At 32.4% G+C, this 19,273-nt stretch overlaps 1 protein-coding gene and 2 pseudogenes across 4 annotated transcripts; all 3 read left to right on the forward strand.

Annotated features, from left to right (window-relative positions):
- Positions 1-2,775: 2,775 nt before the first annotated feature.
- LOC125062891 lies at positions 2,776-2,894 on the forward strand (annotated as a pseudogene).
- A 178-nt stretch (positions 2,895-3,072) lies between these two features.
- On the forward strand, positions 3,073-3,188 carry LOC125062892 (annotated as a pseudogene).
- Positions 3,189-4,839: 1,651 nt separating this feature from the next.
- LOC125062177 (chromatin complexes subunit BAP18-like) lies at positions 4,840-14,570 on the forward strand. Of its 4 annotated transcripts, none has more exons than XM_047667877.1 (5): positions 4,840-5,072; positions 9,878-9,969; positions 10,876-10,977; positions 12,122-12,278; positions 14,121-14,570. In XM_047667877.1, exons 1-5 carry the CDS (start codon positions 5,052-5,054, stop codon positions 14,226-14,228), a joined length of 480 nt encoding a protein of 159 aa, XP_047523833.1. In that variant the 5' UTR covers positions 4,840-5,051; the 3' UTR covers positions 14,229-14,570. The 4 variants fall into 4 exon arrangements, with proteins under 4 accessions (XP_047523833.1, XP_047523837.1, XP_047523835.1 ...); XM_047667881.1 differs by having other exon boundaries at positions 4,842-5,072; positions 12,122-12,224; XM_047667879.1 differs by lacking the exon at positions 4,840-5,072 and adding an exon at positions 8,479-8,609.
- The last annotated feature ends 4,703 nt before the right edge of the window (positions 14,571-19,273 follow it).

The raw sequence follows: 19,273 nt of genomic DNA on the forward strand, positions 1-19,273 counted from the left end.
GTCACAGTGACAGCAATGTCAAGACGCTGAAAAATTAACAATCTTTCATAAGTCATCTTAGTTTAAGTAACTATAGTGCTTTTCATGAAAGAAGTCCCGCGGTGATTTTTGGAACTAAATTTGACAGATCGGCAATGTTGTCATTCGTCGATCTTGTCAAGTTCGTTTGTTGTGGTAGATTTTTGTGAATTTTTAACTAGCTTAGTGCATTTTGAAGATTGATTACAATGCCAAAAGTTGTAAAAAGTTCGGCTCCAGAAATAATATTAAAGGTGAAAGAATCAAGGTGTTTTAATACCACTAAACAATGTTCGGAAGAGAGTTACCGCCATAACAGGTACTTTTTAGAGTTGCCATTTAATAATTTTTTGCTGTATTGATGGGACTTTTATGATATAAATTCGTTTTTGCGACAAAATTGAACAAATACATAACGTGATGAAACTATATAATTTCATCATAAACTTAAAGTTACTATTATTTTTAACTGTTCATAATTTAATTGCAGGTGTGTCAAAGAAAACTGTAACAAGAATTACAAACGAAGGTATAACAGCGGCGTGTATTTCGAAAAAAATTGTAACCCAACAATTATGCATTAAAACTCTGAATAAAAATTGTATTGCTTTTCTTTACCCTATTTTCTCATCTTTTCCCTGTAAGTAGGTAGAACACCGGTAATATAAGTAAATAAAAATATAATTTTTACATAACATAAATATTGTTTCATCGAAGTATGCAGAAAATAGTATTATTTGATAAATTACATCTGCTAAATGTAAATAAAATAGGTAAATTTTTTACTCATAAATGGCAACATTACGTCATGCGATTGCAGCGCCGCGTCTGGGGGACTTTCATGAAAAGGACTATATCTAGAATTGGCATAAAGTTAAAACTATTGCCATGATTTAAAACAAAAAAAAGGGTGCGTGTACTTATGTTCGCACGTAAGAAGTTATACTTCTTTGGCATTATTGAAAATAGTTTTTGATTGCATGCAAATAATTAATTACAATTAAATATTCAAATGCTGGAAAAGGAGTCATTATAGTCAATAAAGTTCAGTTTACATTTGAAAAATTAAATAAATAAATATTTATTATTATTCTCTTACATTAAGTATAACATAAATTATATTATTATTTGAATATTATTTTTAAATTATGTCCAATGCCGTAGCATCTTCCGTGGGCAACTCATTCTGTTAATTTTGAGTCACGGTGCGCGCGCATCGTACAATTTCACTCTCATACATTTTTCGTAACGCGCCTAAAGGAGTATAAATTCAAAAAAAGTGTGTGCCTTTACGCGCGATTGAAGAAAAACTTCTTTGGCGTTGACTGCATATATCACTGAAATAATTAAATATTAACTTAAATAATAAATATCATATTATAATTTAATTATATTTATCATTCATGTGCTTTACAACGATTATTCAAATGTTATATTAATATTATTAATTCAAAAAAAGTAATAATTGAATGTCATCATAATTTCTTACGTATTAAATTATAGGTTTGTGGTAACTGTATAATGTGAAACATAAATGTTATTTTCTAAATTTGCTACTTTTCTTGAAAATACAGAATCTATCGTTGTACTGAAACGCGTTTTCAATGAAGTCGAGAAGTATTCATAGACAGATCAGAGTTTTCTTCTAAAAAATCAACTAACGGCATGATTCCTCAGAGCGAAAATTAATATTAAAATCTCCAGTTAGAATCATCGGTAATTATTCATGATAATTACTACATATTATTTAAAAGTCGAGAACCTTCAATTGTGAAGTGAAGTAATTGCTGATGAATATATTTTGGGTATGTTCCGATATACACTGCGACCACTGTACAGAGTACCGTCAATTTAGTATACTGTGAAACCGTTTCTCTATAGCCAGCTATACTGGTTACAATTTAAAACGGAACGCAGTCCAGTATACTAGTCAGCTTCGTTTTTCGACACAGTTTTCAAATGAGTGCATCAAAGTTTTTCAATTCAACAAGAAAAACTATTATTGGAGTATTATCGCATTAAAAAAATCTATATTAATATTAACTGTCAATTGAATTAATACTACAAAGAAAGTAAGTTAGAATTTTAAATGTTTGTTATTAAACTGTAAGTTATATCAGCCGTTAGGCATTCAAGTGGTTTTGATTGATCACGTGATCAAAGCACTGCGAGTACCTTACCTCGAAAACGCCAGTGCTCGCAGTAGAAGTATAGCGGGGATTTGTGACGTCATATATTTCCCTAGGACGCTGCGGCTGTATACTGGCAGTCCATAGCGGAACGAATTTTTGAACAGTGGGAGCACTATACAGTATACAGTACTCGCAGTGTATATCGGAACATACCCTTATGATATTTGACAGCAAATGTCAATATAACCTTGTTATTGAATATTATAGAAGAAAATTTATGATTAATTAACTTATTTTAAAAGAAATAAATCAATAAGTATATATTTAGAGTTTTTCAAAAAACTTTGCAATTTAAAATAATTTTTAGAACTGTTAAATTTTTTTAATCACTTTGCTATTCACAATTGATTCGTTTGAAAATTTGGAAATAAATAATCCTAATTGATTATGATATTCGCCACTAGATGGAGTATAAGTCAAGAAGCGTGGAGTATATGACAATTGACATACTCGTGTACTTACGACCAATCCGAATTATTGGAACGAAGTTCCATACGCGCGTTGTGAAAGGGGGCTAGAGTTAGACGGAAAAAATTCTTACGAAAAGTTGTCACGACACTTTTTTGCTATTTGCTATTAGTATTGTAATACACCGGTTCTCGTCCGATCACCGAAGTTAAGCAACGTCGGGCGAGGTCAGTACTTGGATGGGTGACCGCCTGAGAACACCTCGTGATGTTGGCTTTTTTTTGTAGGGATAAGAAATGAAAATTCTTTTTGGAATCACTTAACTAAATTAGTCTTGTTGGAACGAAGTTATCGAGCGTTGCAAAAGGGGGCTAGACGGAATAAATTAAGACCAAAAGTTGTAACGACACTTTTTGCTATAGTTGTTATATTTAACATTTTCGATATAGCTATCGTCAACGTCCATACCACGTTGAATACGTTTCGCGTCCGATCACCGAAGTTAAGCAACGTCGGGCGAGGTCAGTACTTGGATGGGTGACCGCCTGGGAACACCTCGTGATGTTGGCTTTTTTTTCGTCATAAGATTGGTGTCGAGAAAATCTATCATATTGTTATGATACCAATTAACATATAAATTAATCGAAAGGAATTTCGTTCCATCCGGGTGTCCCTTGACACCTCTAAAGTTTTTATTTTTTATGGCTCTGGCACGGTTTGTGCATTAGCCAACATCAAGTATGAGATTTTTATCATTCGTGCTGTTTGCCTTAGAAATTCGATGATCATCCAAGCCGTTTGCCCTCGGTCTTTTTTAAATATTTTTAAGAGCGGATATTGCTTTTATCACATTTTCTTATCAGTTATCGGAATAGGTAGGTGATAGGAATGGAGGAGAAAACGTAAAGCTAATTGCAGATGTGGCTATCATCGCTTGACCCATAACAATACGCTGTCAGTTTTCAGCATTTCTTACGTAAATCTTAGATACGATTTAGTAAATCTTAAAAGGTGTTTACAAATGAAAACTCTTGAATAATGTATTCGATATGGACTGTTCCTCAATAAAAGCAAAATTGAAGACTCGGGGCGGTTCATTAAAAGGAAGAAAGGCAGATCTTGTCACGAGGTTATCACATTGGATATTTAGAATAATTGGATAATTAGAATTACTTTGAAACAATAAAACCCACTGATTACTTTCCACTTTTATTTTACAATTCCTTCTTTAAAATAACATAGAATAACACAATTGAAATCAAGGTCAACCATTATTGCATATTTTTCACCACTTACAGCTAAAAGGGAACTTCTTTCAGTTATTTGGCGGTCACTGGTAAATCCTGGTCCATCTTAAAAATAACAATATCAAGCCACCAGGTATAGCGCCCACCAAGAATTTTATAGTGTTGTGGTGTTTGTAGCTACTAAATGTTGCTTGTTGTGCTGTTGGGTTTTTTAGATTTTATATGGGTATTTCTGTACTATCTATTATCACTCTGGTAGCTGGATGATATTGCTTAAATGAATCTGCCACCTAGCAGCAACCAGTGACGGTCTGGGCCAAATGTGTAATGACTTGGCTGCCCCTAAAATTATATTATTAAGATACTTGCTGTGGTAGTGGGTTTCTTCCAGGCGAAAACAGTTGAGATTGCAGTCTTTTTCAAATATCTATGAACTTAAGGTAAACCTAAAATGAATCCATAATAATTATTGCTTATTGCATACCTAAGTACCTTATACCATATACATAATTTAAAAGTAGTTTATGCAAACCTGTAGAAGATTCATTCATTCGCCTGCATGATCGGATTCAATAAAATATTCCGAACATAACATTTATAGCTTTGATGTTACGTCTTTTTAGAGCTTTTTCCCAGAGTCTTCTTATTCGTAAATCCTTAGGAAAACTGTGATTGCCATTATTATTACAACCGATTGCTGCGAAACGAGGTAATTTGGAGAAAATAAAGGTTTTAACTTGTTTTATAATTATGAAGTATGGGATTTGACGTTTGTTTACATTTGTTATGAGTCAAGCGATACCAGCGCTACTAGCGGGAAAGTTTGGCAGTTTTCTTCTCCATTCTACGAGAATATTTACGGTGATTAAACGTAGACTATAGAATGAGTGAGCAAGTAACACACTGTGGTAAAAAATTGAATTCTAAGTTCGGACCTCTGTCATCTGTTAGTTATGACATAAGTCATAACCATTCTACCGCAAAAAATAAAACAAAAAGGACATTTCCATTTTCCGCTTCTTCCTTTGCTTGTTAATGTTTGGTTCATGGTTGTTCCTTTAATTTTTTATGAATTATGATGAATGTTATGTTAAATCTGACATCGGTTAAGTTTAATTTTATTAATTGATAGTTAATAGTTTAAATTTCATAATTTAAAACTCATTATTAATTTGTGTGCAACATCATGAATAACTCTGCAGCAAAGGTAAGAAGATTTAAATTTATTTATTTTATAGAACATTTCACATCAAATAAAATGAATTTGAAAGTGAATAAATAATTATTAAACATAATGGTAACAAGTAAAGCAATGCCTTAATTAGTAGAGGTCCTAGGCCAAACAAGCGGTGGAGCTACTTGTTAGATATACTTCTGATATTTTTATATTAAATACTCTTTTAAATTCTTTGTCATGAACCAAGAGTACGTAAAAAGAGCATCAGAAACTATGATGATATAAGTTTCATGTCTTCATGAAATTGCCAGTAGCATAGTGTAGGTGATTACTGATTAGTTAACGTGTCGTGAAGAAACGGTCATGTTTTCTGAAAAGAACAGTTAGCCATCGTTGTCGTAAGATACGGTAACATGTCCTGACAAGGACAGTTGTTAGATGTTATCGTACAGATACAATAATATAGTTTATAAACGTTTTCGTTAGATATGATAATATGTTCTAAAAAAAAACAGTTTATTAGCGTTATCGTAAGGCTACGATATACACAACCAAATAATCCTGAAGCAAACAACCCTAAAATAGTATGTGTGACCACTGACCATACTGCAATATCTCAGATGGCACCCAGACTTCATACTGTCCAATTATATTATAGATATAAACATTTCTACTACATTGTCAATTTGTTGGTAATTACAATGACATTGTTAATTTTTATGTCATCAATATAGAGTAAGCTCATATGTGTGACATTGGTCGTGTATTAAGTAATCATAACAGGTCAACAAGATATGAACTCTGCTGTGGTATGAAAAAATTGCAATATATAATTTAAGCTAAATTTAAATGCTATTATGAAACAGACATAGACAAAATTAGTTTTCTGAGCATATTTGTTTTCAGCCCCAAAGCTATGAGCGTGTCTGTGCTGTGGTGCTGTCATGTGGAAAGCATCTAATCATCTACCGCTTACAGATACTGCTCTAGAATATGGTGACGTTTGAGTTGTCTCATATACTATGGTGATTTTGACAGCAAGTTCGCTGTGTGACAGATTAACCACTCTTTAAATTTAGCTGCCAGTCTCCAGATTTCCTCTTTGATTGTTCTCATTTCAAGGTGATTGTGAACTTTTTGTCAGTACTTTTGTAATTGCTCTTAGGATCTTGTTCTGTTGTTGATGGAGTATATTTATGTTAGTATCACTTGCGCTGCCCCAAAGTTGAAAGCCATGTGTCTAAATTGACTTTAGCATGACATAATATGTAAGGAGTTTGTTGTCTAGAGTAAGTTCCGAGTTTCCTCCTATCATCCAGTATAGGCTGTTGTACTTAAGCTGATAACTTTGTTAAGGCCCTTCTGCAAGTCCTTTGATGCCACTCTTAGGTCTTTAAGTCTAAGTCTTTTTACTCTTCTGCTTGCTAATATAACAGTGTCGTCTGAAAATGTTGCTGTGGTTATTCCTGGCAATAGCGGTGGTTCAGTAGTGTACAACGTGTTGAGAATGGGGCAGAGAACAGATCCTTGTGGTACCTTGGCATCAATGTTTTGAAATTCATAAGTGGCATCACCATCTTTCACATAAAATATGCTATCCTCTTGGTAAAATTTGAATATTGGAAAGTAGGAGTGAGAGAGAGAAAATATAACTTACCTAATTTTGTGTTTAAATTTATAGGTTTTATTTAATACTATCAAAATCTCTTTTTGTATTTTATCCATTAACAATTTTAATTAACACTGATCAGTCTACTGATTCATATCAAGTAGGCAAAATATCAGACATTTATTCACCAACTCAAATTTCTCATGGTTTCAAAATAAGAAATTGTTGTGGTTTTTATGTACTACTATACTGTGTACTGCTATACTGTGGTATAGCTATAAGGCCTGTATTCACGTTGATTAGTTCGAGTGCAAGTGATTAGTAATTGACATTGATTAGTGCAGGTGTGTAGTGCAAGTAGTGTCCAATTATTGTTTAGTGGCTCTATTAAGTAAATTCAGTTGTCATAGTTTGGCAGGCACGCTGCGATTGAGGGGGAAGGGACGTCACTACTCGCAGTTCACTCGCAAAAAAATAGAACACGCTTCTAATCACTTTACTACGCAGCCAACTAATCACCTGCACTAGTCAGCTTCTGTCCACACTTGTTTTCTCCTAATCACTAATCACCTGCACTAATCACTTGCACATACAAAGTGAATACAGGCCTTATATACAATCAGATTCAACTTATTTACTTATACTACGACCATTTCTGATACTGAAAATTCCGGTGAAATTTCTAATGGGGATATCTGAACTGTCTTATTAATAAATATACAGTCAGCATCCATAAGTTACAAAAAGGGATTTTTCTTTATTTTAATTTATATACAATTGTAAAGTGGCACAAGAGTGAAACGGATAAATATTTCATAGTTGTTTGTTATTTACACTATTTTTATTAATGAGGCAATTAAATTTCCTTCTTTGCATATTTTAGGTATTCTATGAAAAATTTCTTCTATAAACCACAGCTACCCAAATGATTCATCATTACGCTAATTAATTTTCATATTTCTTGTGGGCTCCGGGAATGTTGAAGAAGGCCAACTACATACTATACAGACATAAAACTTGGCTTCATATCTTTTTTCAGACTTTGTGGTTTTTATTTAGAGTGCAATTAGATTTGTTTAACTGTTATAGTTTAGTATTTTTTCATTTAATAGCAAATTTTGACAGGGCAGGATTTTATCTGATTTAATCTGTAAAAATACACTTTTTTATGTTTAATATAAAATGATTATTCATAAATCATTATCACATTGTAATGATTTATGGATAAATAGTAGATTGGTCTGTTGATCTCTTATTTGAGTTCTAGGAGAGTATCAGCTATGGTTCCCTGAATGAGTTACTATAGTGGATCTGTCTTCTTACCTTCATATCTTAATGTATACTCTTCAAAATTAATTCCTATATATATTACTTATACATACAAGTTACAACCCTATAAGTATTTTATAGATCCTACTTGGAATTAACTACACATTATTTCTATTGATGGTGTGATCCGTAAGTTCCCGAGAGTATATAAAATAGACCAAATGTAATTTTTTACTTCTGAGTATCTAATTTAATAAAGTAAAAACAAATATAATAATAATACTTGCATTTCTCAAGAAGGGACTGAGGTTATTTAGGATATTCTATAAATATATTAAAATTAATTTCGTAATATATTTTATTTATTAATAATATTTATAACAACTTATAGCTATATCGTCATATAGGTCCTATGTAGTTGTAGCTGCAGGCCCCGGCATTATCGATGTTGTTTTCGTTATGTTGCTATGCATTGACGGCAATGCCTCTGATTGGTAGCTCCTAGGAAACCTAGTATTGATTTTTCTTTAAATAGACCTCGATGCACTATGCAGTAAATTTTAGCTCAGTTACAATGTGCCTTCAGTTGTGAAAAGTTGTGTTATATGTTTCTGCTTATTTTTTCATAGTAATTCATTGTTCTCTATCTTTATTTTTCTAAGACACTCTTACAAACGGAATAGGAAATGGTAAGTGCGGCGGCTTTTGCTCTGAAATTATATTTGTCTTTCTTTTGTACGCTTTTTTATTTTGTAATTTTTTTTATGACTTTTTGAGTTGTATTTTACCAGCGGGCTTTATGAATAATCGTGTTGCGAATATATTATATCTACAGTTTTGCCTCGTTTGCTTTGTGATAATTTCGTTTGTTTTTAAATTGATTTTTTTTCAAGACGCCATAAATGTTATTCCTTTGTTGTTATTGTTAAGCTTGTACGGTAAGGCAAGCAGCAGGTATATATTTGCCATTACTTCTAGTACTGTTTTTGAAGACAGTTTTTCAAGTACCAATAATTATTTATTAATTATGCATTTCCTCATTTAGTTTTTTACAGCCTTATTTGCGATTTCTTATTATATAGGCGAAGTTACAAATTATAATATCGTGTTGGGTGGGGCTCAATTTCCGAAAAAATATAATCCGATGCAGGTGTATTGATTGTCATTACAGCGCATGCGCTAGCCCTGACGTACTATAGAATGCAGTGGTCCATTATATGTCGCCATCTTGAATGATGATCAGAACACCGCCCATCTAAATTAACCCGCCGTTAATAAAGAATTTTTAGTCATGATAACAATACACATTTGTTTTACTAGCCACAGATCGTTCCGTTCACAACATCAATTAATCCTATAGATAGAGAGGTTTTGAAAAATTACACAACTCCTTTGGCAATTTAGAAAGTTTATAGGTACTAGGTACTTTTATAATTTTTGTTATATTGATAAAGGTTTTTCCAAAACGCTTTGATGATATTAGACGATTTTTCAAATCGGCCACGCCCTTGTAAGACTCTATCAATTGTAGGTATCCATAGACGCAATTTATTTTACGCCCTGTAGTTTGCCCCCTGTTCCATTAAAAAAAATGTTGGTTCCTAGATGACCTAACAAAATAGGCCATCACGACCTAGCAACAGGCCCACCTTTTAGGTCATAGGGGGCGCTGTTATACCCCTGGAATACGCCCAGCCAGCTATTTTAGCAGCTAATCGATAACACGAATTGGTCACGGCGCATGCGTTCCAGTTGGCGCATGGGCATTACCGATTAGAGAATCTTCGGGAAAGAGCGAGCCGATCCATACCTTACATATCAATCCTGGGCCTTAAGCAACACACTTTGCTATTTTCTTGTTATTAATACAACAATGTCTAACGTAAGGACTTACTACTTACGTACTTAATTTTAGATGCATGAATATCCATGCTCATTATTTAACTGAATTTTTCAGGTCGGGGAGATCTTTCGTGAAGCAGGCAGTGCCTTCAATAAGTTGTCGGAAATGACGATGCTGTTACATCCAGTCGGAGATTCACAACCAGGGTAAGTCTGTATCCTAGTCAGTCACTTTTACAAGGCACCTTCGCCTTTAGGCTTGTTCATATCAATCTGGAGGTAATGAGAGATAATCAATCAATTATTTAGATGGCCGTGTCAGATTTTTTTTATTTGATAAATTGAAGTTAAGTAAAAGCTCAATTGGGTATTCGGACATGTCCCTCTTTGTTGGTACAGTAGAACTTCGATAACTCAAACCTCGGTAACTTAAAAGCCTCTATAACTTCTGTAACTTAAATAAGTAATCTCTGAATTGGCCCTCAGTAACTTAAACCAATGTTTCCACAACCTCTATAACATAAAACTGTTTGTCAATTAGTCATTTTGAAAAAAGCAAAAAGAGCTTTAACAACTGTAAGATCATTTATAGAGCAGTGTAGCAACATAAAAGATAATGTCTCTTTTCTATTTGTCATTGAAAATCAAATCGATTTAGAAACTGTGAATTGCTTAAAACAAAAGAAAATCACAGACTTTTTTAAGTAAACTAAACCTTTAATTGTTGTTTTATTTTTATGTAACGTGTGTAATGTGAATAAATAAATAGGATTATTAAAATTTCTGTATTTTATTGAACCAATCCCTCTGACGCATTCGAGTAAACATAGGAATAAGGGTACATACTTACATATGTACATACCTACCTCTATATTAACCTATCCCTAACATAGACCCTTGATAACTTAAAACCTCTATAACTTAAAATATTTTGTGTTTCCCTTGGACTTTAACTTATCGAGTTTCTACTGTATTACAAAAAATAATAGTAATTAAAATCAATAACACCATATTGTCAGTGCGTTTGACAGATCGATGCTGAATGGCCTAGGTATTTATTAGTTGAAAATTGTTTTGACTTGTTTGTTCTTAGAATTATATATTAATTTGCAGTGGCAAATGGACGGAAGAAGAAATTGAGATGCTACGGTCTTGCGTCCACCGTTTTGCCGTCGATCTCAATAAGCTCAGCCAGCACATCAAGAGCAGAACAGTGTAAGTAAAGGTTAAATGATAAAAATATGATTTGTCTTTGATCATTTTGTTGGTACTATGGATCCGAATTCGTAGTTTTCCTGTAGTGACTATTCTAGTTTTATAGTCGACGCTACTGAAATCAAAACCATTTAATCGCAAAAATCTTAACAGTAATTCATGAAAAAGTTTTTTCTTAGTAAAGGTAATTTATACCTGGTGCGTCATAATGGTGACAATCGGAAATAATACTAAGGGCTAATGTGACTCTCGTATGTAAAAAACGTAATGGATTTTGACATACCGTCAGTCCCCGATAAGTGTCGTTACTGAATCTGAACAGCTTGCTAGTTAGTGGACTGTGGAAAGTGTGTTTAAGATTCATATGTATTTAATGTCAGGAGTATCTGAATAGTAAATGTAATGTATGTATAAGCAAGCTTCACTAAATGACTAAATATATGAGAGGGTGAGACGTAAGAACCTAACAACCCTACGGATCCCTAAGCCCTACAGACGTACCCTAACACATAAATAGTGAATATATAAATAAGTACGGGATGTCTGCACCAAGAGACCTAAGGTAACAGACGGAGCCCTACGGGTAGGATCAAAGGTTCGAGGTAGTGGGATTATCTCAAAGCTACCGGGCAGGCTCACCACGATAATTAAGGGCTTGAAGTAGTCTTCGCCACTTTGAGAGGAAGCGAGAAATGAACAAGACAAAGCAATATTCAAATCTGATTTGTTGTTATAAAACAATATCTTAAATACTAATTACACCTATTCACACATACATGGTATTTTTCTAGTGAGCTGTTGGTGTATAGCGCAACCTCAGCTATTAAAATATGGAACACATATGAACCGTGTCAACAGCTGATTAAAATATAATTAAAATTGCTATTCAGCTGCTAATATTTAGCACACACCGGATCCATGTCAGTAGTTCGCTTATGTTCAAATGATGAAATCTGAACAGAATCTTACCCAAAAAACTCATGATGGTTCTCTTTTCGCACAGACTCTATCTTTAAGTCCATAATACTGAAGCCGATTATTTAGGTTTTGATTACTGGTAAAAAATATCTGTCCTAAATGTAATATAATTTGCTAGGCTAGCCGAATGACATAACGTTTAATAATTTAATTTCTAAAATTTTAGATCTCAAATCCGCACAACACTAAAAAAGAAGGCTTTCGAGGACGCAGGTATACCAGTACGTCAGGTTAGCAACTCAGTGAACAACGTACCACAAACAACACAGGTAGTGTCGTCCCTGAGCCTCCTTCGACCGAACATATTAGGAAAGAACGCCGAGGTTCAAATCTTCACTAATTTAAATCACGCTGTTTTTTTTTCTTTTTAAGTTAGTGAAGTTTGAATTTTATTTAGCTTACGCGTCACACGGCTCATGCATGCGCATTTTATACTCCTAATTGCCTTCAAAAAATATAAAATTATTTGAACAAAATATGTATATAGCAAACGCAAAGACAAAATCGCTAAGATAAACAAAATTGTTGGGGTTTAAAGTAAAAACGACGATGTGAAAATTATATAAAGCACGTCAGGGGTAAGATTCTCTTTATTGAATACTTTTTACTTTAAATCGTATAAAATAAAGTAGGTGTTATGGTGCATTATAGTATCTATTTAACTAATAATGCATACTAATTTCTTATTACAAACCGAACTATTTTGTTTACTTAAATTATGTATGTGAATGTAAGTAATTAAAATTTAAAATATGTTAAAAATCTCAACATTAGGTAAAAGGAGTTTATTTTGTATGGTATTTAGATATTATTTTACCTTTAGTTTTGTTTTTGTGCTTTATATGTTAGACATTACATGGTAAAATATGTAATATGCTATGACTATCTTGCGGCAAGTCTAGCGGTGACCGCTACTGTTAATAATATGCAAAATTTATTTGGTAAGAAATAATCTGTTCTGTACTGATAGATACTAGCGCAAGCCCTGTTTCTTTTAACGTACGTAATGGGTGTACACACGTACGTACACGTATACGTAAGTTGCAGCTATCACTGCTAGACATTGCCGATAACTGAATTAATAGCAGGATATTCCGTATTATTTTACAAATTAGGAGAACATTTTATTACTTAAATAGAACCCTCTTTAAATGTTTTGATTGATTAAAAGATTAGGGCACAATTTGGCCTAATCACAAGTGATATGAAAATTCTTATGGTAGGTATTTAGGGTAAGAATCGAGACGTATTCGAGAATCGTTTGTCTATGTCAAAAACGTCAGCTCTGAATATACATATAATCGTGTTTAAAATATACCTATTACTAAAAAAAAACTTAAAATGGAGGATATCATAGTTTTGTTTTGTTTAAGTTCAAATAAATAAAAAATAACATAAAAAGTAAATAATATCCCATCATTTACATATCGCCCACAAGGCACCAGTGCTAGAATATCCTGGCTTTAATTTTATAATGCTAAAGTTATCAAAGCGGACATTGGCACCATATTGGAAATTTCAAGTCTTTAGAAGAATATTATCTTTTATATTTCTATTTTATTACAACTATGAAGTCTTAGGCTATTTTTTAGTAGTGCAGTCGAGTTGGTTTTTATTGGTTTATACGATTCGTTGCCTCAACACTTTACAGGTTCCATATGCATAACAAAACCCGTCGAATTATATATAGTGTTGGGTATATGATCTATATACGAAAACCACTACAAGCTTATATAATTCTAAATTGAAATTTATTTTTAGTTTAAAATGAAAATATACAAACAACCAATTTAGAAACAGAGGATTTACTACGTGCTCCGTTATCCTGTAACTTCTCCACTTAAGCGCTATATCTAAAATACGAGGTGTAATTGCTAGAAGTCGTAATTTTCTATAGATGTGAAAATGAAAATGTTAGCGTTGTAAGCAGTTAGTACTATCCCTCTATTGGTAGTTGGGTAAATAGCGTTGATAAATCTGCTCTCAGCGCTAATATGGCGATATTCAAATCGGCACAAATATTAGTATAACCGGTCCAGCGTATTATATAGAGGTTAGTGCTCTGGCTCCATCGGAGCAGTTGCAGTACACGGAGCACGGTTGGTTCGGGTTTTTAAAAAAAGCTATATAACAATATGCCAATCGATATATTTTTACTTTTGCAGGTGACACTGAACATGTTAAACGCCCCTGAGAACGAAGTAGATGTCGAGGGTCTAAATAACGACGTCAAGCTGGAGTTCGAAGCGGGAAATGAAGAAGTGGCCACCTGAAACCTGCTTTGCTTCACGAAGGATCACCCTGGGGTGATGGACTAACCATGGCACTGTGTCTCTATTTCTTTTCAGTTTGAAACAAAAGCATTAGTTACTTCACGTATGCATCTTGCAGCTTGCATATTGGAAGTTCCATCGTTATGATATATTACGAATATGTTTTTTAGTTAGATTTATTTTATCGATATTGCACCGATATGATTGTAATTAGAATCACAATTACATTGTTAAGCTCCAGTGCCCATGGTTAGTATTGTATGTCGAGATGGATCGTTTAGATTTTTTGTTTATGTTTTAATTTGCAATTATAATTTACTGTCATTAAATTAGTTTTATATATTTGTTTATTTTTTATCCCTTCCTTTTTTTAATCCCCTTCATTTTTTTTAATCCTCTTAATATTTTTGTATCCCATTCTAATTGGTTTCATGTCCTTTATTATGTTTTTATCCCATTAATTTTTTCCATCCCCGTAATTTTTTTACAATACGGAATACTGATTGAAACGCAATATTTTTACCTTTTTATACAATTATTTATTACCTTCTAAAGTAAGATTGGTTGAAATTTATATTTTTTGTAAGTATGTACGTTTGGTAGTTTAGTGTAGTGATGCCTTTACTGCCTTAACGTGTAGGATTAATTAATAATAAGATAGAATTTAAATTTATAGATTTGCGTAGATTTTATTTTATTACATTTTTATTTCTGCCTTTCGACCTCTTTGAGTCACGTCTAAATCTTCGTCTTCGTACTTAAATTTAACCAATAATCGCCTTCGTTAGTTAGTTCGAATCCTGTTTCTTGTAGTTGTAGGTTCTGATAACATCTAAAGCCTGGTAGGGGCGTGCGAATGGTCGTTGCGAGTGGTCGTTGTCAGTGATTGCTATTTCGATTCGTTAGGCGCGCAAAAATGCGTGGTCGGTTTGAAATAAAATTTGCTAACGTTCATTTGCATAAAGTCGCCTAGTGCCGTGTACCTTGCCGTGCCGTGCAGGTGTACCTTCTATACAATGAATGCTAGCAAAATTTAATTAAGACCGAATCATTTACAACATCTTGCAATATAAATCAAACACTGATAGCGGTTAGTCGACGTAGGATGGCATAGGAAGAGAAAACATGCCTCATTTAAGTCTATTGAAAATAAATACCTCTAAAATTTAAAAGCAATAAACCACTGTTGCCTCATACGAATAAGTTGGATTCGGACTACCTCATATATCGGTAATGTAAGTTAGATTAATCGGTTAGGTTAGGAAAAGGTCGCGACATCGACATTTTTACACCCTCGATTTAGCCCTTTTTAAGTACTTTTAATATCCATTAGCTAACATACTCGCCAATAATTTAAGATTTTGCCTAATATTAGATAGTTTACCTACATTGGTTTCCTGCTCCTTTAGTGCGGTTCAGTTACCTCCCAAGTTGTGTGAATAGAGACAAAGCTCCAGCAAGTTCGATGTCTTTATGGACACAAAATTATATTTTGTATACTAATTTTTCTCGTCTATGGATCATTGTGTTCATTGTGCCTACAACACACATAAGATATATTTATTAAAGCTGTTAAATACTGTTATACATATATTAATACCATCGAGACGCCTTAAACGAAACACTTTAATTGGAGACTTTTTCACCGTGCCTCTATTTTTTTATTATTACGCAGCATAAACTATAGATGTTGGATGAGGTCGTTATAGATTACGCATTCGAATTATGAAAAAATCGTATACTATTTATTTCGTGTATCAAAATTTTTAAATTTAGTTCTTAACATTGCAAGGTCTCTAATTAGATTGTTATTGTTGTAATTATAAGGATAGGCTTCGTAATTGTTTATTCCATATCTTTAGTAGATGTTCATTACTCCAGTTTTCCACTGACGTCTTCCGAAGTTCTGAGTAAAGCTTTCTTATTACACCGTAAGCATATTCCGTGCTCAAGACTAAATCTGTTAGGCATGAGTATTGTAATGAATAAATTGTTGGATTCAATTTGTCCAATCATCTCTACAGCAATAGCACAGGTTCCTATTTTCTTACTACTTAAGTCGCATTTTTCAATTAGTTCAAAAGTATGCTATGACTAGATTTGATTACAAATTCGTTTATATGTTTAGATATTTGACTGCAGTTTATGTTTGATCACGTAATCTTTATTAATTTTTATTCGCAATAAACCGTAATAATACATTTTATATCTAGTCCTTAAACGAAGTAGAGATCAATGGACAACTTTCTAGGTATAATTTATAATTCTTCATAATAATAAAAAATAAAATAAAAATCTAAAAAACCAAAAAAAAATTTAAAAACGCAAAATACAAAAATAAGGTTATTTAGTTATACGAAATAGCGGCTAGATGAAAAATATATGAACATCTATGTATCACAGTTTTGCCTTGCATCGTGTATGGTCTCTATACACATATATACACACCGACGTAGCATCAGAAGATATATTTATTAAAGCTGTTAAATACTGTTATATATTAATACCATCGAGACGCCTTAAACGGAAACACTTTAATTGGAGACTTTTTCCACCGTGCCTCTATTTCTTTATTAATTCGCAGCGTAAACTATAGATCTTGGATGAGGTCGTTATAGATTACGCATTCAAATAATGAAAAAATCGTATACTATTTATTTCGTGTAATAATATTTTTTAAATTTAGTTCTTAACATTGCAAGGTCTCTAATTAGATTGTTATTGTTGTTAGTATAAGGATAGGCTATAGGTTAGATTCCATATCTTAAGTAGATGTTCAGTACTCCAGTTTTCCACTGACGTCTTCTGAAGTTCTGAGAAAAGCTTTCTTATTACACCGTAAGCATATTCCGTGCTCAAGACTAAATCTGTTAGGCATGAGTATTGTAATGAATAAATTGTTGGATTCAATTTGTCCAATCATCTCTACAGCAATAGCACAGGTTCCTATTTTCTTACTACTGAAGTAGCATTTTTCAATTGCTTCAAAAGTATGCTATGACTAGATTAGATTACAAATTCGTTTATATGTTTAGATATTTTACTGCAGTTTATGTTTGATCACGTAATCTTTATGAATTTTTATTAGCAATAAACCGAAATAATACATTTTATATCTAGTCCTTAAACGAAGTAGAGATCAATGGACAACTTGCTAGGTATAATTTATAATTCGTCATAATAATGAAAAATACAAAAAAAAAATACAAAAACCAAAAAAAACGCCAATTACAAAAATAAGGTTATTTAGTTGTACGAAATTAGCGGCTAGATGACGAATATGTGAACATCTAGGTATCACAGTTTTGCCTTGTATCGTGTATATATATAGAATATTTAAGGATAATTATTGAAGATTGCTTCACATAAATTGCATAAGATATTAGATATTTCTAGACTTAATACCTCAGAAGAGTATTTGTTGATTCTTACTCATAATTTCAATTTTGTGTTAAGTTCAGTTGTGTCATTGTTTGATTAGTATTAGCAAAATTTTAACAACATAGATCATTCCAATCGGTCTTCCAAAAATATTAGATGTCTACTTATGCTTTTGAATCGTAATTTTTTCTTCTATATTGAACTATTTAAGTATTACTAATGAAATTACAAGGTTTATATGCATTTATATCACAAAATTAACCGGTATAAGTTTTGGGCTAATTTCTAAATTTTTACATATATACCAAATAACGCCTTAGTGATACGCTTTATCGTTAACTCAAATGATTAAGATCCGGATGAGTGATTTGCTAAGTTGAACGAAATATAATAATGAACGAAAGAAAATGTGAAAATAATAAAAAAACGTGTAAATAAAAAAAAAATAAAAACTTCAAAAAAAGAAATGTAAAAAAAAAATATAAAAGTTTAGTAAAAAAATAAATAGGACCTTGGCAGGAAATTCTGACAGCCCGCCCGAAATTTTAATATTGATAATATTGTGGATAGCAAATTCACTACCATTATAAATTATAAGAGACGTTCAAAGGATCATAGCACCGCTCTTTGGACATAATATATGTACAAATAAGCCTATTACTATAATACATAGTTTTTTTACATAAAATAAAATACAAAAAAATATATAAAAGAAAAAATAAAAAAAATTATACGCCTGATGTACTTAGCTGTACTCACAACTATTTGGAAGATAGGTTCATCAGAAGTTATGCTTGTAAAAATAATTAATATCATTATATATAAGGTGTAAATGCCAGGAGATCTCCATGTTTTTACTTATTAGAGAATAATGTAAATATAGTAGTAATACTGTATAATATAGTAGACAAGTCTCCGATTATTTTGTATACTACGTTATGATTACCCGTGTAATGTATGACGCTCAGAACTTACGAAGCGGTTTGCACACGCGCCCGCCGCGGTTTCGGGCCCGCAGCCTTTGTAGAATACAGATGTCAAAAATTCGTATACTATTTATTTCGTGTAGCAATGTTTTTTAAATTTAGTTATTAACATTGCAAGGTCTCTAATTAGATTGTCATTGTTGTTAGTATAAGGATAGGCTTCGTAATTGTTTATTCCATATGTTTAGTAGATGTTCAGTACTCCAGTTTTCCACTGACGTCTTCCGAAGTTCTGAGTAAAGCTTTCTTATTACACCGTAAGCATATTCCGTGCTCAAGACTAAATCTGTTAGGCATGAGTATTGTAATGAATAAATTGTTGGATTCAATTTGTCCAATCATCTCTACAGCAATAGCACAGGTTCCTATTTTCTTACTACTGAAGTAGCATTTTTCAATTGCTTCAAAAGTATGCTATGACTAGATTAGATTACAAATTCGTTTATATGTTTAGATATTTGACTACAGTTTATGTTTGATCACGTAATCTTTATGAATTTTAATTCGCAATAAACCGAAATAATACATTTTATATCTAGTCCTTAAACGAAGTAGAGATCAATGGACAACTTGCTAGGTATAATTTATAATTCTTTATAATAATGAAAAATACAAAAAAAAAATCTAAAAAACAAAAAAATAAATGAAAACGCAAAATACAAAAATAAGGTTATTTAG

Source organism: Pieris napi, chromosome Z (assembly GCF_905475465.1).
Source record: "Pieris napi chromosome Z, ilPieNapi1.2, whole genome shotgun sequence".
Lineage (NCBI taxonomy): Eukaryota > Metazoa > Arthropoda > Insecta > Lepidoptera > Pieridae > Pieris > Pieris napi.

Bases quoted from the DNA above. Each gene is read 5' to 3' on its own strand.
- LOC125062177 (XM_047667877.1), top strand. From the start codon at position 5,052: ATGAATAACTCTGCAGCAAAG. The intron at 9,970-10,875 runs GTAAGTCTGTAT...ATTAATTTGCAG, and splicing joins GTCGGAGATTCACAACCAGG to TGGCAAATGGACGGAAGAAG. The intron at 12,279-14,120 runs GTTCAAATCTTC...TTACTTTTGCAG, and splicing joins TATTAGGAAAGAACGCCGAG to GTGACACTGAACATGTTAAA.